At 36.1% G+C, this 25354-nt stretch overlaps 1 protein-coding gene across 2 annotated transcripts in view; it reads right to left on the bottom strand.

Moving 5' to 3' along the window:
• Window positions 1-25354, bottom strand: part of EXOC2 (exocyst complex component 2) — a 133687-nt gene that overhangs the window by 70277 nt on the left and 38056 nt on the right. For both annotated transcript variants that reach the window (XM_055798805.1, XM_055798807.1), the window contains exons 7-11: window positions 14154-14234; window positions 10115-10260; window positions 9936-10017; window positions 9355-9457; window positions 6307-6425 (exon numbers count right to left, since the gene is read on the bottom strand). In XM_055798805.1, the coding sequence (XP_055654780.1) occupies window positions 6307-6425; window positions 9355-9457; window positions 9936-10017; window positions 10115-10260; window positions 14154-14234 (531 nt within the window). The remainder of the gene's footprint in view (window positions 1-6306; window positions 6426-9354; window positions 9458-9935; window positions 10018-10114; window positions 10261-14153; window positions 14235-25354) is intronic.

Below are 25354 nucleotides of genomic sequence, written 5' to 3'. Positions count from 1 at the left end.
CTAGAGCAGACACCAAGGTAATATTTGGGCCACAGAAGAGTTTCACTTTATCTTCAGTAGTACTAACCTTTTCAATTTTGATTCTAAACGACCTGTGCAGCTTTTCAATCACAATATTTAATGTCTTTATGATACCTTAAAGTATTTTATAAAATAATAATGACCCCTGCACTTCTGAACATGTCAGATTCTACTGAAAATTCTAAAACCCAGCAAAGTTACAGATACAGGTGGTAAAAGAGGAAAACAAATTCAGTGTCAATTTTTGTACTGATTGATTTTTTTTTTTTAATTAATAACCCATTAAGGGTTTGCTTGACATTTGCTGTCAAAAGAGTATTTCTGCTATGGACAGGGGATGTGGTTTAGACATGAAATGGCTCCCAGCTGCAAGAATTCTTCTTCCAGATGTACAGTAAGCAAAGGCAATGGAAGAGAACCAGCTGCTAGGATAACAAATTGAAAAGGCCCTTTTGAAACAAGCCTTGCCGGCCTGCCTGATCTAACAAAGATGGATCATTCATTGCAAGGTGAATAGAATCTCAGCGTGGCAAAGAGCGAGCAATGTGCTCTATGCATCCATCTCTCTCCTTCACACTACATACAGCTGCTGTTAGTCTGGCACAGAAAAAAACTGCATAGCTTTTTTACAGTATCTGGGGAGCTTTGCATCATACTCTGAGTGCTGCAAAAATTGTTCTTTTTCCCAGCAATAAGAATTACAACAAACATCACAGTGACTGAACTAGCACACTCCCATTTTGAGAGCTGTCTCCATGTTGGGACCTTTAATAAGTAGTATATCACATATTTTGCAGCCCAAAGGGCAGCAGAAAGATGACACTACAACTGTGTTAGTGTTTCCATTTACAGTTTTAGTTTCTAATGGGTATTAACAGAAAGCTTACTTGCAATGATCTTATGTAATACCTCAGAAAGACCCATTAAGAAATGAAGAATTTTTCAGTCAGTTTGAAGATAGCTGGATTAGAGTCCCTATCCATTTTAGCTTAAAGGATCATGAAACCTACTAAGCCACTATTAAAGTTTAAGCAAAAAACATTGGCCACACAGAAAACAGTCTTAAACTCCATAGCTTCTTTTGCTGATACTCATGTTAAGAATCCCATTGCTTAACTCCTTTTGGCTATGTGCCCAGTGCCTCAGGCAAATTTTAAGCTAAACTTCATTTATTTGCATTTATTTTCATGTCATTTTATGTCATTACATCCCCCATCTTCCCCTATATTCCAACAAGTCTGGGAAGCATAAACCATAGTGAAAATCTACAATTATGCTCTAATAATAGGGGAATTGCCAAGTCCAGTTAAAAGTTACCAATATGTAAAATCTTAATGGAAAGAAACCATTTACTATCCAGGTACCAGGTTTGAAAGTCCCCAGATTTCTACAAATTATAAATTCAAAGTTCAGAGGCAGCAATTCAAACTTTAGCCAGTACAAGGCATAAAATACCAGCACAATTCAGTTTATCATTCAACTATCTCTTGCTGGAGATTTAAGAAATACCGTTTTGAGTGAACATAGTGCTCTTCCATGTTAAGCTTATATTCACAGCCTTCAAAAATGCGCTTTTTCCTATCCATTCAGTCTCCTGCATCTCCCTCTCTCTCACATATCTGCATAATAATTAACAGCAACAAACTGACTTTACCTACTTCAGGTCCCTCCAGTGGGCTGCAATAGTGGGACGCAATCAGATTTATAAAAGGCATCCATCAATGCTTCAGGAAATAACTTCATAACCATAAAAAAAAAGGTTTCAAAAACAATAAAGAGGACAACTGCCTATTCCATTAGTAAGGCAGATACATTAAACAGAAGACATAAATAGTTAATAAATCCATATATTTACAAGCATTGCTATGACAGCAGAGCTAGAACTCCAGCCAGCTGCACACGGGTCCTGTATCTACAGCTGCACCTTTAATGAAATAATCTGACCATCAGAGAAGCAGGAGGATGCTTACTCTAAGGACACAAGCATGGGAGCTTCATGATTTGGGCACCCTCTGTAATGCTTCATGCTTCCATTATGACTTTGGCTATGCTGTTTGGTCTCTTTCTCCTGACTGCTCATACTTCACAGCAGGAGAAAGTTTGATCTTCTGTCATATATGCATATATATTATGTGTGTATCTATACACACACACACATATATATACACTGTCATATTTATACATATATACTCACTCCTTAAAACATGTGGGCTTGGATTCCAACAGTCTCTCATAATATGAATGTCATCTGCCTGCATTATTTTTTTTTTACCTCACAAATGATGAAGGTCTGTTACGGCTACACAGAGCAAGAGATCGATAGGCTAAAGACAATGAGGGGTAAGTAACAACCGTATCTGAGCATATAACGAAACGTTAATCTACGTAATTCAAAACTAATCAGCAAACCAACAGGGCTGTTTAAACTGATGTGAAACAGCACATTATTAGACATACAGAGATATTCCTCACGGGAAATATATTCCAAAACACTGCTGTAAAGTACTTCTTACACAGGACTTGAGAAAGTTCCCCATCCTAATTGTACCCATTGAAATAAATGCAACCAATCAAAATCAGATTACTGCATCTTTTACAATTAATAACTGTCTATTGAAATCAAAAGAAACATCCAATTGAATAATTTGCTTTTGGTAGTTTTCACCCTTTAAGTCACATGGCCAAATTATCTGACAATGCTTAGCACCACTTGATATACCTTTCAGTTTTTGGAAATAGTATTAACACAAGTTGGATTAACTGAAAAAAAGAAAGGATTTGAAACACATAGGACTTCTGCTAACCCCTGAAACAAATTCCTGGAGAGAACTCCAAAGACCATTATAGCCCTGTAAACTTGCCACAGTTGCTTCTTTCAAGATGCATCAGAGATTGTACTTCTAGGACATGCTTATAACTGCTGAGTACTTCTACAAAATAGAGTTAATCTCTAGTAATATCCAAGCAAAGAGGTTGTGGGTTTTTTTTAAAAAAAAAACAACAACCAACTTTTCATTGTCATACTACTACTGAGAGTGAAGGAGTCACACTTAGATCAAATATATATATTTGAATACAAAACCAAAACAAACATGCATTTAAATACATCTCTAATACACGCTTTTCTGACAGCACCTTAAACCAGCTCAGCATGTACATCAGCTCACTCCGCTCTTCAACTATACTTTAATTGAAGGATACAGAGAATGGAAAAAAACAGATTTCTTTCTTGTGAATATTGGGAATTTGTTCTGACTACCATTACTAGTGGCCTGGATGAGATGATAAATCTCTTAAAAAAGACAGGAGAAGATGCTATGTCTACATAAGAAAACTAAATTATTTAAGTTGTAATGACTAAAGGGTCAGCCTTCTAGTAGCGGGCTGACAACTGGAACAATTTTGCCCCAGAGTACACTGTTGGCTTGTCCTATCAGTGACTGAATTTGGAGTATGTTCTCCTTAGAATTAACTTTAGTTTGGGTTTTAGCTTGTTTAGCAAATAATTGCAATGTTAACTTTCCCTTCCTGAACATATAAAGGCCAGCAAATAAATTATTTCAAAATATTTACTGTTTGACAATCAGCTACAAAAATCCTATCCAAAATATCTAATAGAGTTTTCAAAAAAGACGTTCCAGGTAAGAAAAGCAAAGGCTTTAGTCTAATTCCAAATCCATTTCAGGTAGTAAAATCCATGTGTAATGACTCAGAGCACAGCTCTGCTTTGAAAATAAATAAAATAGCAGCAAAATGCTTTGGCACAAACTAAGTTGAAAATTGAAAAACTGTGCACAAATGCAAAAATAAGATACAATCTGCTACTGAGGTTCAAGATTACTGTGCTGAAAAGTTTTGACTCAGTCAGTTTGAACTCACAGAACTAAGCTAACACTAGCCAGAAATCATTGGTCTGTTCCAGGTGGGACTGGAACTACTGTCTGCTTATTCCAGCATACACAATATGAAGACTACCATCTGCTAGAAACAATGCCTATTATCCCTCTTGAAAAAGAAAACCCTAGAAAAAATTAATGCCCTTTTCATTAGAGCATCAGCCTTATGACCTGCCTCTTCCTCCAAATGCTTGATATCCAAAGGAATCTTTTTTGGAAGCATGTTTTAATTGAAGGACTTTAATGTTTAAAATTTTATTACTATTTTCTCTTAAAAATAGCCTGTGAATTTATGAACATATAAACCACATTTCTAACTTGTTACTGCAAGGTCTTGCACGACCAATTTGATATCTATGAGTAAAACCTCACACTTTTCCTGTTTGAAAATGTTTGAAAAGCATACTATTAAAAAAACCCTCCACCTATTAAAGTAGATTAAAACACATTCCATGTCTCTGATCACAATCAGCATTGTTCTACTTGGCAGTTAAAAACAATTCTTCCGAGTTTTCTTTTTGCCTTCTCCCATCCGGCATATGTCAAAATTAAAGATCTATGGAAAGAAAAGTCACATTCAACAACCTTCCTTTGCCCTAGTAGATACTAAGAGAAAAATCCCATCAACTAGAATATGTTCTTGAATATTTTACGATCTGTACAAAAACTACATCAGTAAGGACAACATAAAAGGTTGGAAGAAAACCAGTTAAATTCAGTGAGCTCTGTAGTGATAATACATTATCATTTGTTTCATACATGCATTAAATATTAACTATTCATACATGCATTTACTAATCATTTAAGTTAGTTAAATTCCCTCTTCTGTAAGCCAAACAAAGTTGCTAGCATAATAGCCCCTTTGATATTAAGGCTGAGGTAAGCAGATTTGTTCAAGAAAAACACCAAACAGGTTGAGATACTCAAGACAAGCCAAGGCATTTAAATGTATTTGCCATGCATCTACTAGAGCCTACTAAAACAAAAGTCTCAAGCACTTAGTATATTCATGCCCCTATTTTTCTTGCTAAGAAGCTGAGAGATGGCTATATAACATTTTGCAAGTGAGAGGAGAAAAAGAAGGCTTAGAATTAATTAACCATGTACATGTTTAGAAGTGTGCTTTGCTCCCTATAGCTGTATGTTGTGGGGGTGGTGGTAGTGGTGTCTCAGGGTTTTGACGAGGAGGGAAGATGGAGAGGTTTTGGAAACATTCTGAATTTTGACCAAGAGGCCAAGCAACCAGCCTGCTGTTCCAGCTGGTCCCACAGCACTTCACACTGTGTTGTGGAACCAAGACTGTCTGTGCACACTACAGCTTAACTGACATCACTGTCATATGTGATGCACTCCGTGAACTCCAAACCTGATGTAGTAATTTCTGCTAAAGAGAGTTTAAGCCTCCTGCAGCAATTTTACAGCAACTTTCTGCAGCAGCTCAGTAAAATTTTTGTGGTTTCTCAGAATAGAACACCTTACTTGGTTTGGGATGCAAATGCACCAACACTAAACACGGGAGTTACCTATAAGGCAAGAGAGGCCAGATTCCAATATGCCTACTCATTTCAGAAATAGCAGCAAACTCTGTAAGACTTCCTGAGAAACAAGACACTACTAGTCATTTTCTAATTTAAACATCTAGTTTTCAGATTTTACTACTAGAAATGCCAGGCCAATAGCTTCCCACCTATTCCCTTTTGAAAACATGCTGATGTGATGGATCATGTTAACTAGTAGCTAAGTTGCTGCCATACCTGAAAGCAAAACCAATACATTTCTTTAAGAAGCAACACTGGCAAAGAGAGACATAATACAGCTAAGTATTCATATTGGTCTTAATAGAACATTATCTATCTCATTTGTCCCCTTCACAGGCCTGTGGCCGAACAATGCTATCTGAATCTTGAAACTTCACACCAGCAAAGAACAAGAAATCACCATGTTACCCATTCACTGCATATCAAGAAATTACACATTATTTCATTATGCTCCAATGCCCTGCATATCCATATACTAATGGAACATCTCGTGACAAAGAAATCTAACTGGCAGAGTCAGACAACTATCCAAACTTCATGTGACCTCAGAGAAGTATTCTGAGGACAGTAAACTTCAGATAAGTGATTGAAATTTAATGCTTTTCTCAAGTAAAGAGCTTAAAAGTTTTAAGTTAAACAAAAAGAAGACTCCAACCGCTATTTTGTTTCTATAATAGTATAAAGAAAAAAAAAAATACAAGTCAGTATTCAAAACTTCGTAAAAAGCTATCAAAATTGACGGGGGAAAACCCAAATATCATTTGTACACTAAACCTTGTCAAATAAAAGGCAATGCCAAATTCCTAAATGTCAAATATATATATATATATAAAATAAAAATACATCCTTGCCTTTTTGTTCTTTAACATAGCTCTCCTTACAGTTGTGCATGAGCTGCAGAATCCACTGATGTTGAGCGCCAATGCACTGCCAAGCAGGGTCCCCAGGCGCATGAAGATCAGAAAGATATCTGTAAAACCCAGTCCAAAAATCACAGCTCTGACTTGACACACTGAAGGCCTCATTAAAACAGACCAAAGATGTACTCAGAAATACTTTCTTTCTTTTTAGATAATTTTAAAAATTCAAGAATAGTTAAGATACACTTATACCCAAAGCAAACACAAGCTTTACATTTTCCCCTTCTCATTGACTGAGGCAAAATTCCATCAAAAAACCCTTGTAGAAATAAATAAAACCATATATATTTAATATCACATTAATATGTATTTTCAGTTGTGCCTCTAGTAAAGTAGTTGGAAAAGCAAGCTCTTTATCTGCCGAGGTTGCAGTGCAGTACTTCATGTTTCACTTGGAATCAGTGCTGACATCTCAAGCACATAAAATATGGTATTTTTCTTCCAACTTAGTATGTCCTGATTGTATCATCATGTAACCTTAACAAGTAAGTACAGAAGGAATTAGTTTTTGGCAGCTCATTAATTTTAGCACACACATGCACAAACAAATGTAAACCAAGCTCCTGGGGGTGAGGGTTTTTTTATTTATTTTTTTTATTTTTTTATCATACACAGTCTGAAGGAAAAAAAAGGGTGGGGTGATAATGAAAAGGATTGGGGCTTCTAATACACAGAAGTAAAACGTGCTCTGTCTTTAAGGAGAGGGGAGTATTAGAAGGCAGCTGTTGCGATTTCAAAGAAAACACAGAAGTAATACATATGGCATTCAAGACTGACTGAAAAAAAGCACTTTCAATAGAGTATTTTCAAAAAGCAGTAGCTACTCTAATGTGCTCCATTACATTCTGTATTAACGAGACTCAGGACAGATTAAAAAATTCAAGATGCTCAAGGTGAAGTAAACTGATTTATTACCTTAAGTAGGGCAGGGAAATGTTTAACTACACAAAAGCTGTATTACAATAATATCTAATGTTAATTAGGATTGTGTTGCAAAATTCTGTCTTTTGAGAACTGTCTGCAATACTTAAACAAAAAATAAACTGTCAAAGAAGGATTGGTTGGATGGATGCAAACATTACACTACCAACCATTTTGACAGGGTGACATTTATGAATTATCCTCCGTGTCAAGGGGGACTTTAGTTTTTGCCTAGACACCAAATTTCAACAAAAAATTACCACTGGTCTTGGAAAATATACATCTATTTGGCTGTTAAGTGATATGGTAAACTGCTTCTGAACAGTATAAAACAATTATCAGTGTAAATTCCGTAACGAAAAGAGGAAAATATGAATTGATGCCTAATTGTAAACATTGAATACCTGAGGGGCAAACCCACAGTATTTCAGATCTTGTTCAGCCTTAAGACACTGAAGGCACATAAAACAAACATACCAAGGAAGAAAAAACCTTGTATAAATAGCAAATGCTATGCAAATAATTTTACATTACGATTTTGTTAATTTCCTGTTAGCTGAAATACTCTGAAGAAAGCTTTCTTCACACCTTACCTCTAGAAAATTTACACTAGTAGAACTAAGTTAGCACATCTAGAGTAATGGAAGTAATTTAATCAGTTTGTATGCTGGAATTCTGTTAATTCATTAGCACTAAGTTATTCCACATTTGTCCACTTGCTGCTCTCCTTCATTATACTGTTCTGTATGTGGAATACATTTGGTAGTTACATTAACGTGGTCTGCTTTAATGTATGTAGGCTGGCATATTTTAAAGATTCAATGCTTCAGAGTGAGAGGTTACAGAAAAACAAAGCAAACCGGAAAAAAACCCCACCCCAGAATCAAACCCACAAAACACATACAACTGATTCTTCCAAAGTATCCTTAGAAGGGGTCGTAACACTTGACTTGGATAAAGAAGCGCCTCTGTAAGGTTTTCAGGACTTACATAGAAAGGAAACAGTAGTGACTTCTTCAGAAACACAAAATGCTTAACTACTTACCTTAAAACGCAATTCCAATAAATAGGCAATATTTACATAGCACCCAAAAGAATGAGAAGCACCATACATAAACGTACACTGGCCATTGTCCTCATAAACTCACAATGTAAAGGGACCCAATATACTGATACCACGCTTTGTCCTGTGCGATTGGGCCTGGTGAGCATACAAAACATCAAAGGCCTCATGCCGGTGTCAGAATTTTAAGAATGTTGCTCACGGTCTACATATTTTAAGATAACTGAAAAAAGCACTGAGAATTTCAAGCCACACTAGGAGACCTAGTAACATGGAAAACTTAAAAGCTTTCTAAGTCAAACCATCAAATGTTCCAGAGTACTCTAGTTTGGCTCCCAGGGCTGTAAAGACGGTTAAGGTCGCCCAGTAGAAGGTCCAACCAACTCATATCAGTATGCCTACAACAGACTTCAACATCAGCTTTGCGAATGACATAAAATCTAGGAATTTGAAGGGAAACTGGGGAACCGGTTAATGTTCATGAAATACAAAGGCACTACAGTATTTTGACTGAGTAGTAAAAGACCCAAACCCAAATTTAAACAACAGCCTGGATTAAAACCTCCCGATTATCTGGCTCATGATGATTCCATGTCAACATCAAGCCAAGCTAAAGTGCAAGACATGTTAATAAGGCATCTGTGTTGAGATCTGCAACCTATGAGGGATCACTTCAGACACAGCTTGCACAACATGATGGTTTAGAGGAAGCAACAGCAACTATATATGCCTTAAATATTTTTTAAAAATTCAAAACTCTATTATCCTTCATTAAATTGTTCTCATTCAAGAACTGTTTTTCATCATTTAATAAACAACCCAGTACCAATCCATTGTGATTATTTACATAATCATAACATCTCAAAATACCATATGTACAGCTTTAAAATCAGTATTTCAACTATAGTAAAAATGGTCACTACCCTGTCTAGGAAACAGATTTAAATACACATCTAACACCAGATGTCTGATAAAGACACTAGTCAAATGATTACCTTATATAACGTTTCTGATCATGCAATGTTGACGGAGTTTCCAGCAGTTTATCCAACAGAAGTTCTCTTAAAGCTTCAATTCTGGTTTCAACTTCAGCATAGTCTAGGAGTAGGGAGAGGAAATAAATCCTATGTGTATCTTCAGCACTGGTACGAACTGACAATTATGTTATTTTTCTAGGACATCAGACCCTTCTGGAGTTAATCTGGAAACCAAGCTACGTCTGAAAATTTTGTATATGACAGTTCCACAACAACGCAGAATTGGTCTTTGAAGTCTTTCCAACAATATGCCAAGTAAGAGATACCTGAAGTCACATTTTGATCACTGTCACTGCTTTTTACATCCAACCAAGCATTAATAAATGAAATCACAGCCAATTTTATTTAAGTTGTGTAGTGTGTACCTCACTCAGAAAACTTGCCAGAAATATTGCTTATAGTAACTGATTCCTATAAATCCATAATTTTTATGGATTAAAACCCCCACAAAACTCACATGTTCTTTAGACTACTATGTGCTTTTAAGCCCTAAGTTAAAAACCCAAAAAAGGCAGCAAATAACAGAACTTGTATCTCACATTTTTTGAATACTTGAACCTCTGTCTTTCCAAAGAGTGACTTGGCTTTTTCGTAGTCATTAATAACTACATCATAATCGCCCTTAAAAAGAAACAGACAAACAACAAACATTTAGATTCGTCAAGAAAAAGGTAACAGACTAATTTCAGCAAACAAAAGTATTTTTAAAGGATTATACCTTCTGGATATTTTTTTCAATATTCAAGGGAAGGTTGAAAAGAAATTTAAAACGCTGGAGAACATTAAGTGCATTTCTTGTTGAATCAGCTTTGTCCTTGCGACCCAGCACTTCTTGGAATAAGGTATCTGCTGTGTTACTGGCTCCTATTTTTAAAAGGATGAATATAAGAAGAAGCAGAGTGAGTAATCAGTTCAAATGACATACAGATTTTCCTCATTTTAATGAGTCATTCAGGCTTTTTTTAGAGCAAATGAGTAATTATTGCTAATTTTTTTATACTTTTTTTGTTCAACTGTGTTAACATTTTACAACTGACACAATACTATTTCAAAGTAAACCACTTAATTTTAATGTGGTAAGACCCCTGTGCAATTAAAAACAAGCACTCTTTCCTATTTCAAATGCTTAACTTCACTGCAGATATTTTATAGTTTGCTTTGGCTGCAGATCTACATTTTACAATGAAATTATGCATCTCAGGATATGGAAAAAGTCATAGCAAGTTTTCTTTTTAGAGAAGTATAATTTCATTATCTTTAATTAATGTCATAGCTTTAAGAGTTATCACTGGGTTCTGCAAACAATTTTGTTGTTTTCAAATTAAGTCTTAAAAATTATTAAAAATGTTTGATATTTAAGTGAGTCATTGAAAAGTACCGATGATTAAGTCAAAGACAATAGCACGACTGAAAAAGTCTAATGAGCTGGTCACTGTAACAGAATACAAATTGTCTTCACATTGCATTAAAAATCTTACTGGCTTCATTGCATACAGGATCAAGCCTTTCATCAAGGTCAACAATTTCACCCAATTCAGTTTCTGTATTGTCTCTGAATATTCTTCTATAAATACATTAAATACAGCCTTAAAATCTTTTCTATCCAGACCAAAAAGCATTCTATTTTGTAATAAGGATTATTTCCTAACACAGAATAATAGAATTTATTGTATAGTAGGGATTATTTACATCACATATGAATATTTGCATTTTTCAACTCATGACTTACTTTTAATTAACAAAAAAACCCCCAGTGGAACTGTTCTAGCCTTTTTGATCGTTGCATGTATAAGTTTTTACATTATCTGGTCTAGTGACTATACTTTAAGCAAAGCTGAAAAAAAATTACATCAGTCTCGCTGGGTGGCTTGCATGCCATTTTCTCTAGTCAACACTGTGGGTGGCCCACTCATGTTAAAAGTAGTCTTTGTAAAATAATTGTTATATCTAAAGAATGTTTAAACTTTGTTGAAATTTTGAAGCCTTGATGTAAAAAAAGTTTTGTCAGGATAGCTATTTCTACTGCATACTATTTAGCATAGAATACTTTAATCCATTAAGGAGAAAGGCACAATGAAAACAGCTAGCTGAACATTTAAATGCAGACCACTGATAAAAGTATGAATTTTCTCTTGAGGTTATAATAAATGCTTTTTTTTTAAATCCTTCTAGTAAGTCACGTTTGTTTTGTTTGAATTCATGTCTCTTGTCCGTTCGTTTAACAGCCAAGAAGCAGTGGACTCTATCTGGGAATTAAAAGTAATATTCGCAAAGCATTTTTTTAATTCAGTGCAAATGTTTAAGAGGTTGACAACTGCAGGAAAAGCACAGTGATTTCCATCTTTAGTTTAAAACCACATATCTTCATAACTTTATGAATTACTTTGTATAAATCCTCAAGTAAACGATTTCACTTTTTTCCTACTGGCATTTTTTCTGTTTTAGATAGAAATTGAAGTACATCATATTACTTATTACTGTCTTAATGAAATCCAATACTTCATGCAAAACAGGTTTGTCTCTTTAGACTTAAGAAAATACTGCAAAATTTCTTCCCTCCTCACCCCTCCAAATCCTTTCTACGTTAACAATCTTTATCTCTTCTTTACTGATGAGGAATCTAACCTGAAGTAATCCATGGATAAAGATTCAGATCCTATATTGCCTAACGATGTTTTCAAAATAGATGATTCACCTACTGTGTGCAATTTTTTTATTCAAAATAAAGCTCTAGTTATCCAACAGTGGTCTTTCACAGAGCCTGACAAAAACACCACATAATGGAATGTAACTGACCTTTTTTAAGATATAATTCTTCATGAAATTCATTATAGAACAACATGTGGTTTTAGAAATATATACTTAAGAGTTTATTTAGCAATTAAATTTAACAATTTAGCAAAAAATCCCAATATTTATAATTCCACCTATAACACTACACTGTGCTTCTACTGTTCCATGCCATTTCAATGCAATAGTTTGGCACAATCTTAATGTACATTCAGATGCTGTGGAAAAGATCCTTATTTTTAGGAATTTGTGATCAAGCTTGCAACACCAATTGTCTCTCAAAATATGCATCTACAGTCCATAAAATGTAAAATTCAACTAAAGATTTGAAGTCATTTTTGAAAGCAGGCCCTGTTAATCATGGATTATGGAAGCTTTTCAACGGTCAGACAAGAAACAAAGCTTTGATCCTACACTACTTTGCATAATATTATTTACTCTTTTTAAATCCTTGTATTCGTACTCCTCTACCTCCCACCCATCATGACTTGCAAAGTATCAGGAGGAAAAGCAGCCAATTCTTTTCACAGCAGAGCCAAACTTAATACCACTCTGAAGTGCCTGGCACAAGCTCCTCTACAGATCCAGCTTGAAAAAGATAGTCTGCATTATCTGCATACAGATTTCAGCCAGCATTTATGAAATGAAGCAGTGATTATATATTATAGGTAGATTTGTCTCATATTGCTATGTGTAGGAAAATGCCACAGACAAACTTTTGCTTTTTGATTTTAAATCTATAATGCATTTTTGTCAAAGGGAAAGTGCCCTCCAAGGAATCTGTGCTTTGGTGCATTACATGGTATACAGAGCACAGAGCACCGAGGATTGCACTGGCAAATTTGAGCAAATGCTTTTTCCTCCTATCCTATATGTTTCAAATATTTTGCACACATAGGCACACGCTATAGTCTTCATATAGTGAGTGTGAGGGGGTTTGTATGTTTTTTGATTGGGGTGGGGTTTTTTTGAGATTTTGGGGTCTTTTTGCACTCCAGGTAACAAGATAAGGGAACAACAATTGTCCAACAACAACTTCATTGCGAGCATTAATGTATCTGTACTGAAAAGAGCTAGAACTGTTCACAAAACCCCCTGCTTTCTTTATGCTCCCCATGCAAACACACATACAGTCACTGCTTTCTTCATACAAGAGAAGAAAAAACAGTGAACTTCCATGTCACTTTCTTGATTTCATAAAACACACTCAGACTTTCCAACACTGAGTCAGCTATCTGCATGTCATTCCTGCTTATTGATACAGCACTAAGGGAAACATCCCTTCCTCTGTGAAAAAAATCACAATGAAACAAAGTAAAATTATCTTGGCAGAAGTCCCAGAATTTTTAAAAAAAGTAACTTTTTGATCTGATGAAACGCATACTGAACTGCAGCAAATTCAAGCCATCTCTCTCAATGCAACCTTAGAACCAACACAGAAAAACAGAAAAGACAGTACAGACAGCTTTTCAGAGTTCCTAAATAGAATGCTAATTCCAAGTAGTCTAAATGGCAGCACATTAAGTAAAAAAGATTCTGTTCAGAGACCTTGTTACTGCAAACAGCTTGTAGTTGGGGTTATTTTCCCCTCTAGCTCAAACTTCTTACAATCCTGGTACTTAGCTTTGGTCATCCTCCTACAGTTCTCTATCCATATAGCTCCTCTGTTTTCTTTGTCCACTCCAAGTTGAGATGCCACCAAAATTCTTTTAAAATAAAAGCTTTAGAACATCTTTATTTTGATATTTATTCTCTTTGTTATCACAAATGCTACTGAAAGTCACGGCAAAAGCTACTACTTTTTTCAAATGGGGTACTATCACACCCTAAAATCATTACCATCAAACACAAAAAGGCAAGGGAGACTGTACTGTTTTCTACTTTCTACCATATTCCTAGGAATATATTAAAGCTTGTTAGAAAGTCCAAAGTCCATAAATAGTTGCTGCTGGAAGGACAAAACTTACTGTTCAGTACATTCTCCAGTTTATGCGTCATGGATCCCTCTACTTTTTCCGTTCCATCCGCTTCCAGTTTTTGATGGATTGCTGGAATAAAACGTCTAGTTAAAATGCAGAACATTTTAATAGGTAGGAATACATTATATCAAAGTGACACTTTAAAACATTTTTAAAATTAAAAATAAAAGTGTTATTTTTCTTGTTGGACATAAAAAACAGAAACACGCTTCATGGCAGCAGAGTCTAGTGGATGACAGGGCTTGGAGCCAGACATTGCAGAATTTTAACCATTACTTTGACACAGACTTCCTGTATCTTGAACAAGACAGTAATGCTCAAGGAAGAAAAAAAAAAAAAAAAAAAAAAAAAAGACCCAAACGACCATAGAGAGACTAATCCCAGTTGGCTGTCTTGTACTACAAGTGTTCAGTATTTTGAGAAGTAAGAATCATTTAAGTACAAAATACTTTTGCTTTGTGAAGCAGTTTTTACACTGATCTCACCAAAAAGAAATTACCAATAATTAATTGGTAGAAAAAGTCACGGGGAATTTGGATGACCCCAAAATCAAGTGCTAGAACATATCCCTACCAATTGTTTTCACCTATAAAAATTCACTCTCAAAATACACCATTTAAGAGTATCTTGTAGCACACTGCATTAACCATTACACAGAAGCATTGCCATGCTTTTGTTCAAAACAACATGAAAACAGAGAGGAGTTTGCTTTATTTTATTTTTTTTTTAAGATGCTATCTTTTTCCTGTCCTAAAATGCCAAAAGCCTCAATTCTTATTTCCACATGGTATTACAAATGGATGTGGAAATACATAGTATCTGCATTAGTTTTTTGTTTTATTATACTTTATTTTTCCAGAAGAGAGATATTTACCAGCATAGCCTGACTATTCTATACCACTCTGGAAATACGAACAGTGAATAGAGTGTAAATATTCCTTTCTTCTACTTCCCCTCTCTTACACAGCCTTCCTTCCCTCCTTTTCTCTGTCCAGTACAACTGGCACAGATCAGTGATTCTTTTTCCCTTTTCTCTCCGCCCCCCCCCCCCCCTTTTTTTTAAAGGTAGTATTCCCATAATATATGCATACAGCACATACAAAACAATTACTTAAAAATATTATTTTCTTTTCAAATTTTTAACCTGTTAACAGATGTAAAATCTGCTATATCAAATAGCCATCAGTTGCTGTTGCTTTAGACAAAATTAAGGCTTCAAAATTGCTTCCTACTGCTTCCTGCTGGTTCTCAGTAGAATGAAGAGAAGCTAAGCTAAACTGCCTTTGAAAACAGTGATGCTCAGTGCTTTGAAGCAAGTGAGTAATGATATATTTTGGTCAACACACAAATGCAGTTTTGAAACCACTCTCCCAATTGTCCCAGCTTACCTTGCTTTGGTTTGCATGGCAGAGAAATGCAAGTTCGTCAGCAGGGTTCTTTTAAGATGAAACAAAACTAGAAGATGCATTCCATGCCTATACCTACCGAATGAGCTCCAGGAGATACCTGGAACTCAGCCCACTTGGTTATACTCAAGCTAGTCTAAAACACCACCCCAAACTGCATATAATGTGCACACAGAAAAGTCATTACAAACTGGTTTCCTCTGCAATGCTATCCCTTACGCAGATGCCAATTAAGAATTCAAGGAAACAAGGACAGAAACTACCTTTAGTAAGGCAGCTCTGTGACCTCAGTCCTACCATAAGCAGTGAAAGAGGGTGGCTGTTCTGAGACAGGATGGCCCTTGGAAAGTCTCCAGCCTCCTTCAAAGAAGGAATTTTCATGTAGGGGATGGGGTGGATGGGTTTGATATTTTAAAAAAAAAAAAAAAAAAAAAAAAAAAAAGAGGGAGAGGGAGAGAATTCCATTATTCTCAAACATCTCAATTTGACCCTTCAATCCCTTGATCCTACAAAAAAAATTTCAGGAAACTTTGCTTTCTTGAAAATGCCTCTTTATTTTTGTTATTAAAGTCATTAGAAGTGAAAAATATAAATCTAATTTAGGACACCATATTTCTTAGGACAATCAACACTTAATGAACTAAAATAAGAGATTCTTGAATATTTTAAGAGGTCTATCTTAAAAAATGATGCATAGTAAACTGTAGCACAGATTTTATAAATTATGTGGACACCACTTACCTACAGGAATGCCTCTACAATTTTGTAACAAAAACATTAGAGGTTTTAATGATATTATTCCATTTATATACACCAGTTTTGGTTGGGGTGGCCAATTACAGTACTGCAATTAATGTTACATACTGAAAGGCAAGTTCATCACAACAGCAACCACAACATAAACAGATATTTTAAAACCAAATGTTGCAAGTACTATTGGAACTGCATCAAAGTGTAATGATTTTAATTTACGTATTTTGAAATAATACTATGAAGCATATTTTTGAAAGATCCTTTCTAAATGGATGTGGATAAAAAAACCCTAGAGTTAGATATTCAAATTTAATATTTTGGAACCATTAATTACTGACCAAGTAACTATAATGTTATGCCTGAAGAGGACGCATCTAAGAATTTCCAAAACTGAACTGTAACATCTAAACCTCTATCAAAGCACATATATTGGCAACAGAAAGTGAAACATGAAGATTTCTTTACCATGTACAGAACAAGAAGATTTGGCAAAGCATGATTTACCATGTTAACACTTGCAAAAATATCAAGTCATGAACTGTAGTTTTTTATTCTGAAAGGAGCTTATTTAGAAATTGTATCATGCTCATTAATCAGTTCCTGGAAGTTTTAAAACACATCACCTCCAAAGCACTTCCCCATCTCATCTCCTTTAGATGAGAATATACAATAGCAATACTATTCTCTCTTCTTGCTTTTAGAATATGGAAGATAACATTTCTTCACACTGGTAGCATTTAAAGTTAGTGGCTTGGCACAAAGTACTTGAAATTCTTAGTTTGAAAATAGTGGTGTTGGAAACCCAGGAAGAGCGACCCGATTAAGCCAACTCACAGGTGTGTTCAGGCAGACAAAAAGATGTCAGTGGAGCAAAAAATAAAAATAAAACAAGGCATTAAGTTCCTGAAAGGTGGAACACACTGCAGAGTACAGATAAAGTCATACAAAGCCTTTGTAACTGGTAGTGTAAACCAAAAGGTATTTTTGGACCACTGTCTGAAATAAGTTAGGACATACTGAAAAATGTAGACCTACCTAAATTACTCTGTGTACACACAATAGGATTTGCTGTATTTCCTTCCACATTTAATGTGATACTTACTTTTGTACTGATGCTATTTTTATACATCGTATTTAGATTTAGCAATAAGTGCATTCATAAGCATACAAAAGTTGAGGAAAGTTTTAAGTTTTCATAGTGAAAAATGTTATAAAAATGCTTTATCAGAAAGCATAAGCTTACTTAGTTTACATCAACTGATTTTTAAAAATCTAAGGACATGTCCCTTCTATGTGGATAAGACAAAAAGTCTCCAAAGTTAGCAGTTTGGACAAGAAAAAATATATGCAGTCAAGAAAAGTATCTACAGTCCTAATGTGATTGGAAGGAATCTAGAGATACTCAAGTTACTCTTTTATTTTAAGAGTACTAAACCCATGTAACAGTGGGATGGTGCTGTCTGGGACAATCCCCATCCTCCTGCATTCACGTGCTTCCTTTTGCGCGATCTAGCAATCACAGAGCTGCCAGGCGGATGCAGTGAGAAGATCTTGTGGAAAAGTCCCTCAGTAAGAGACTTCATTGATCAGTGAGCTTGTCTAAACCTTGCCCCAGCTGCACCACTGCAATGTAAGGGAAAGGGAACTATCGCAGGGCCCAGGGCCGGTGGAAAGCCAGCCTACACCTCTCACAGCGGCCAGCAGTTCAGGTTACCTTCAAATGCAACCTCATACCCTCAACTCATCACGGGCTGCAGCAAGGAGAGGAGAATGTTAGCTTTTTGAAGGCCTGAAGTAAAGGATGGACGGCATTTTTTCTTGAATTGCCTGTGACCCTGGCCTTACCCAATACAGACTATACAAGTTGGAACAGCAGCTAGAAGCTTAGGAGAGCCTGTTTACTATTTTTGAGAAGCTTTACCCTAAGAAGCACACAATAAATAAAGATAAGGAGAGGCTGAGTCTAGATGCTTCACCTGAGGCCAGAAAACTAACTGTATTTTGTATCACCTTTGCCAGTAAGTGTTCAAGTTTGCCAGCTAAATCAGAGTATTTAAAGGCTTGCAAACTTGAGAGTTGCAGTGAGATACTAGTGCAAAGACTAAGTTCAGAGCTCTCAATCTCTAAACTGACTGAATACTTCAGAATTAGTTATTATTGGTCAAAATACATGCAAAGTTCAATCTAGCAAATAAGCTATAGTACAGGTCTTTTAGTAAAATACACTGCAATTAATTCATTGCTGCTCGTGTTGAAAAGAGTTGTATTTACTCTAAGGAAAGATATGGTTTTCTACTCGGCAGCTAAAAATCTAACAAAGTAAACCACACTTGCCATGGTCATGCAGTTTGACTTGCAAGTTTCATTCTCATTAGATATTTTTAAAATGTATTTTGAGATTATCACTCAGTGCCTTTCTCAAAACTTCTTCAGCTTAACTCAGCTTAAAGCAACATTGATGCAAGTTTTCAACCGTTTTCTGATTAAAAGATGGCTGGAAATGCATTTGGTGTATCAGAAAATCTTACCCGTTTTCCCAGAAATATGGTAAAAAAAAAAAAAAAAAAAAAGTACCTGAAATGAATTTTAGTGCTCAAGCCTGTACCTGCTTTTATGCTGACTGCTCACATAGCAGTCAGCACATCTGACCCTTTTTAGTCAGATGCAGAAAATAAGGGGGGTGGGGGTGGGGGGTGGAGGTGGGGGCCACGAGAATACGAAAAAGGAAAGACTGACTCAGCATAGTATTTCTGAGGATCTGATGTGGTAACTATAAAGAACTTGCCACCAAAGCACAGTAATGGAGGGATGAAGAACACATGTTAACATGCTGCCATGATTTACGCCAATGCATGAATAAAAATGCCTTTGGTTTCCTTTCTTGAAAGATTAACAATTTTCTGTCATTTGAACAAAACATAAGAAGGCTATAGATGAGGACAGCACTGCTATGTAGTGCAAAAACTTCTGAATGGATTCAACAGGAGTGCATAGCTGTATGTAATGAGCAAAGCAACATGTAAAGACAGCATGTCATGAACAGAGCTAGTAACCCATTACACTATCAAAACCTAAAACCCCAAAGTTTCTTTACTATGGCCATTAGTCAATACTTTAAGGTTGTTTGTGTTGGGTTTGTTTGTTGGTGGGGTTTTTTTGTTGTTGTTTTTGGTTGGGGTTTTTTTTTGGGGGGTGGGTGGTTTGGGCTTCCCCCCCTCCCCCAACATTTCTAGATCTTTTTGCAAACTGCATAGAAAACTTAGCTTTATTTTGGTAAACACTACTAAACCAAGCAAGAATTACAAAATATTAAATGTAGTATTGCCTCTAATTGCCTTTTTGTGTTTTGTTTTACTAGCATTTACTTTTTCAAGCTTGTTTACTCAACACAGTAGCAAAAATCAAAAGAAAATGGACAGAATGAAAATTATTTAAAAAAAAGTAATGAAAGCATAGTGCTAGGAAGGGAGGTTTTATAGAAATATGAGACTAAAAACTGTAGTCTAACAACATTATGAGGCCTGATAATTTTGTTCTCACACAGGTTTATATTTAAGCAAGTGGGGTATTTCTACGCAAATAGCTCAGAAATAGACAGGAAAGCATAGTTTATTATTCTGCTTATAGATCCACTAAAAATTCCAGGACTGGACCCAGGCCTTTGCCAGGATACTTCAGAATTTTAGAGTATAGGAAATGTTATTCTCTTTTTACTGACACAGTGCTAACCTTCTGGATCTAAAAAGCTAATGGTAGAAATAAAAGCAGCTTTTAAATATTGCATGTATTTTAAAAGTGGTATGGAAATCAAAATGGAATGATGTAACATAAAATTAAGCTCATTTTATAGCTTGTAGGTCAAGTCTGGCTCAAATTTAATCATAAGTAATTTTCTGCACACTTGCGATGAACTGCAGTATTTGCTATTTGAAAACTGTAATTGCAAAACTAATCTTTTTGATGATTTACTGTTTTTCAAATGCAAGCAAACAAAAACTTCATAAAATGTGACAGCCACACAGCAGCTAAAAGCTACGACTGCATCCATTTGGAGCAATTCTGCTAGTAACTAGCTTCCACATCTAAAAGAGCTTCTGATTTAAAAGAAGCTATGTGAGCAGTCAGCATAAAAGCAGGTACAGGCTTGAGCACAGAATTTTCACTATGGACTGAGACAACTCCTGCTGTTTCACACTTTTTCAAATCAGGTCACCTCTTGCTTGAGACAAAAACCACCCCCTAGACAATGCTATGCTAGAACCTGCATGAAAGGCAAGTTTGAACCTTTTAATAATCATGATCACAGAACTTTTGCTTTTTTAGAGCTGTATTAAGATACTAATTGGTCTGCTACAGAAATTGATTGTAGGCATTGCATGAAAAGGAAGCATCCACCTGACTAAACTGTTTACCACCACTTAAAACACTTTGCTAACACTCCTTTGTCAGGTCATCTCTTGGCATACATTGCTTGTTGCAATGTCCGCCTAGTTATTTAGCGCTGTGAGATCAGAATAAAAAAGTTTTCAACAAGCAAACTTAAATCATCATGCCTGTTTATTCATAAATGTAAGGACAAAATAGGTAGCAATGATTGTGCAACTGCTTCTAATTCAGCTTTTGTCTCTGAAGTGTTGCACAAAGATAACTCAAACCTTCAGACACGACCATCCACTTGGAAAGCTAGACAGTGAGATTAGAGCACATCAGTATTGCTTCATGATTACTTGCAGGCAGGATCTGAATTCTTAAACTGAAATAATTTTAACTTTCATCTACTGTGGGGTACATACATGCATGTAAACTGTTACTCTGAAGTCACCGACAGACTGTTAGATACATGCCTGACACATGCAGCACCTTGCCTGTTTATTTCCATGGCCCAGTTCCTTCTGCACCTCTAGGAATTACCATATTGAAAATAACTAGCTACAATAGCAGGCTGTTCTTACTCTGCAAAGATTATATTTATCACTTGATATGGGATGAGGAAGATAACATTAATAGACACACACCACAAAGCACTCAACACAGAGCTATTCTAGCCATTTCAAGTCAGCTGCATAACATTTAGGTAGTAATTGTATGTTTGAATTTTGTTTACCCAAATCCATGTGTTTAATAAAAATTCATACCATTTTGGAAAAGGTATATAAGACAAAACAGGAGTGTGACAACAGCAAAACTTGGTATAACAGCCTGATGCCATACTACCCAGCAAAACCAAGTTATGGACTAGCATTTCATTGGACAAATAAACAAAAAGACAAAAGACAGTGAACTAAGATAAGAGCTAGCAGTGTATAACCACTTCAAAATTAGTCAGTCATCAGTCTAGCTCGCAAACAGAATCACTAATGAAAAATTGGCTGTATGTACTCGAAATTCAAACATGACACAATTCCTCAAAAGCCAGAAGCTTACATCACAGATGAGCACCAAGTTTTAGTTTCTGAAATTCCCAGTCCGACTCAGAGTTCAATATAAATCCAGTGGTTTCTTTTGTTTTAGTTTCAGAGCAAATTAATTTAACAGACATAATGGCAACAGAATACGCTTATTCATACTGAATCAGATCCTGGATCACTGACATGCTCATCCCAGAACAGGCCTTAGGGGATTGAAGTGTAAAAGTATTCTACAGCAAGGAAAAAAAAAAAAAAAATCACCAAAAAATAGGCGTTGACCAGATATAGGATCATTTCAGCCACGTAAACATTAACCTAACATATGTATTTAGGTATTAGACAAAAGGTCAACTGCAGTTCAAGTTTCTGATCATACTAGCATTCCCATAGGCCACACATCTGAACAGGAGTGGAAAGGGAAAAAAGGAATAGTGCTGTAGCAGCCAGCAGTGCTTCTTTTTTATAGATTTTTTTCTGAAAATCATATAAACCATATTTGTAGTTGTAACTGCACAAGAGCTGTTGCCATAGCAAACTAGAGAGTCAAATCCAAACCTCAAATTTGTTCAACGTATCAGTGTTTCAAAGACAACACAGCATCTTCTTTACTTGCCAATACAAATTTCACACTTGCATGTTTTTGCATAATTGAGTGACTGAAGTGGTCATTTCCCTATTTTTTTTCTTTTCAATTAAATAAAAAGAAACTCTGCAGCCTAAGACTCTTTGTAAAGAGCACTTCTGAAAAAGTATATTAGAAGCAAATTAATTTGCTAACTTTCCAAAGACTTCTGTGCAGGACATGACTTGCTCACGACAATAAAACACAACTTGCCTACGAGCATATGAACAGCAGCCCTTTTAGGACTGTTGCTTTCTGGGTTGCAACGAGAATTATGGGAAATAAATTAGCTGAACTCCCCAACACTGGAGTTTGGTCAAGTGGGTCAAGTTGAGGTGAGCCCAGTTCCCCCCAGGTCAGTTTACAGCTCCCTTCAGCTGACGAAACAAACTTCCCGTTGAACATCTCCACAGCAAAGTCACTGTCAAACTGTCGGCCAAGTTAACAGGCAGAGAGATGTGAGGATCTGATAAGGCTATTCTATTTTCCAAGAAATTAAGTCAACCAAGCAAGGGTTCTGGCCTATTTGACCTCTTATTTTCTTAGTAAACAGTTTCTAAATCGCAAAATACAATACACATCTCAGGATAACTTTTTATCTTTTTGTTGCTTACTTGTGAAAATATTAATACCCATTTAAATGCGTAATACAGACTGCAGCATACTTAAGATCAGACCAATCTTACTGATCACAAGTAACGAAAAAAGCTGCACCTTAATCAGTGATAACAGGATTTCCCAGATCAAGTTCATGTATTTGAAACAAACACCGTTAAATGTGTATGAATTATAAAAGCAGGTATAAACAGACAAGCAAATAGATGAGTATGAAGTACCTGGTAAAGCCAGTATTATATCTCTCAAAGTGAGCCTCCTATGAAAAGTAACATACTGCACCAAGTTAGGGAGACCTAGGAGAAATAACTGCAGACAGATAGCTCTGCACTACAACTGCAGAATGGATCTGCAGTTTATAAAGCGTAACTTGTGGTTGGAAGATGTGTTCTAGGATATCTGACAAGGAAACACGAGAACCTAAATTTCTGCCCATCAACAAAAACCTATCTTCTGAAAACACATCAGATAGTAGAAATCTTCCCAAAGGAACTGAGTAAAAAAAAAAAAAATAAATCCAAACTAAAAAGCAGCAGCTCAGGAAATTCAAGTTATATTGGAAGACAGACTACATATGCTCAATAATGGTTTGTACTGGTCCTGGCTGAGCCCCACAGCAGCCTTCCCAGTGCTGTGCTCTCTTTTGGTAGCCAGAGAGGCGGTGATAACACAGCAGTGCTCCGGCTGGTGCTGAGCAGCGCTCCCACAGCATCAAGGCTGCCCCTCCAGCCTTCCCACCCCTCACCGCCAGGCTGGGGTGGGGGGCAAGATCTCGGGAGGGGACATAGTCGGGACAGCTGACCCAAACTGACCAACAGGTTATTCCGTAACGTATGACATCTGCTCAGATATAAAAGCTAAGAGAGAGGAGGAGGAACGGGGGGCATTTGTTATTTATGATGTTCCTCTTCCGGAGCAATTGCTACACATCCTGAAGCCCTGCTTCCTGGAAGTGGCTGAACATCGCCTGCTGATGGGAAGTAGAGGATAACATTGTTTTCCTTCACTTCCACATGTGTGACTTTTGCTACAACTTTATTAAACTGCCTTTATCTTGGCCCACAGGTTTTTTTTCATCTTACTTTCTCCCCTTATTCTGCTGAGAAAGGGAGTGGCAGAGTAGCTTGGTGGGCACCAGGCATGCATCCAGCCAGGATGAACCCACCATACCAGAGTGTAACGGGATTTTTAAGTAAACATTCTTCTTTTAAAGAGCTTGAATTTCTAAATTGCATGCCTAAGAATTAATGGGGGTTTTGCTTGTTTTGTGGGGGGTTTAAAATTTTGCATCTAAGCTGCTTCTCTAGAACAATGCTAATAATGCTTATGCTTAAGTCTTGTTGTGTTTCAGAAACCTGAAGTGATCAAATGTTCTGGAGAAAAGCTTTGACATCTGGCAGGAGGGCTGGATGGTGGCATCAAAGACACCTTTTTTTTCTTCCTACTAGTGGAACACTCTCCACATCCAACTTAGCTGCTGATTATACTTATCACAGGTTCAAGTCTTTCAAAAATGATGAAATTTTTCCAGCTTTGCTCCCTCAAAAATATTCTGCATAAAGAGGAAAAAAGGGCAAATAGGCAGTTCTGCATTACAAAGCTGAAATTGATAGGCAATAAGGGTGTTGGGTTGGGGTTTTTTTGACTGAAAAGAATCAAAAACACTTTGGCAGGCACATTTAATAGGAAATTTCACACGAAAAATGCATACTAAAATGCTACACAAGGCAGCTGTGACCTGCAGTGCATCCTCATTAAGAATTTGGTTTCAGAATTTAACAACTAAATATTGTATTGACAAGTCTCTTGAACTCCAGTTTTATAGCTTTGGATTTGTAAGTGATTAAGACTTCAAGTTTCTGATTTTCTTCTACAACAGCATCAAGGCCATTCTTTCTTAGTATTATTTAATTCACTGTTCATAACAATACAAGATACAAGTCTGCTTCTTTTTGAGCACCTAAGGGGTATCACTGGGAGGAAGACAAAACCAAGCCATTTTGGTTACAGATGAAAAGTGGCACCATGTACCACATGAGTCATCCCAAGTTGTTTGAGTTCATAATTTATCTAAAGGACTGCACTGATAAACTCAAATTTTAGGTAAAGATAACACTGATACAGATAAGAGATGCAGAACAGTATAGCAGCTATTATTTAGGTTGAGAACATAGTAGTTAGTGAAACAAATGTGTTTGGTTCCTGATAAATTAAGATGTTAAGAGAACAAGTAGGAACATAAAAATATTAATAAAATAATGATCAGGAAAGGCAAGATAGAATAGGCAAGAAGCCTACATTTTAGTAGATGGGACAAGAGAAAACTTGTCAGTTGTGTTCAGCCTTTCTAAAACCTCACAACATTCATAGTTTGCATTAGCTTTT

This window comes from Falco peregrinus, chromosome 3, assembly GCF_023634155.1.
Source record: "Falco peregrinus isolate bFalPer1 chromosome 3, bFalPer1.pri, whole genome shotgun sequence".
Lineage (NCBI taxonomy): Eukaryota > Metazoa > Chordata > Aves > Falconiformes > Falconidae > Falco > Falco peregrinus.
Note: the sequence above shows the minus strand (reverse complement) of the source record. Positions and strands in the feature narration are given on the sequence as shown.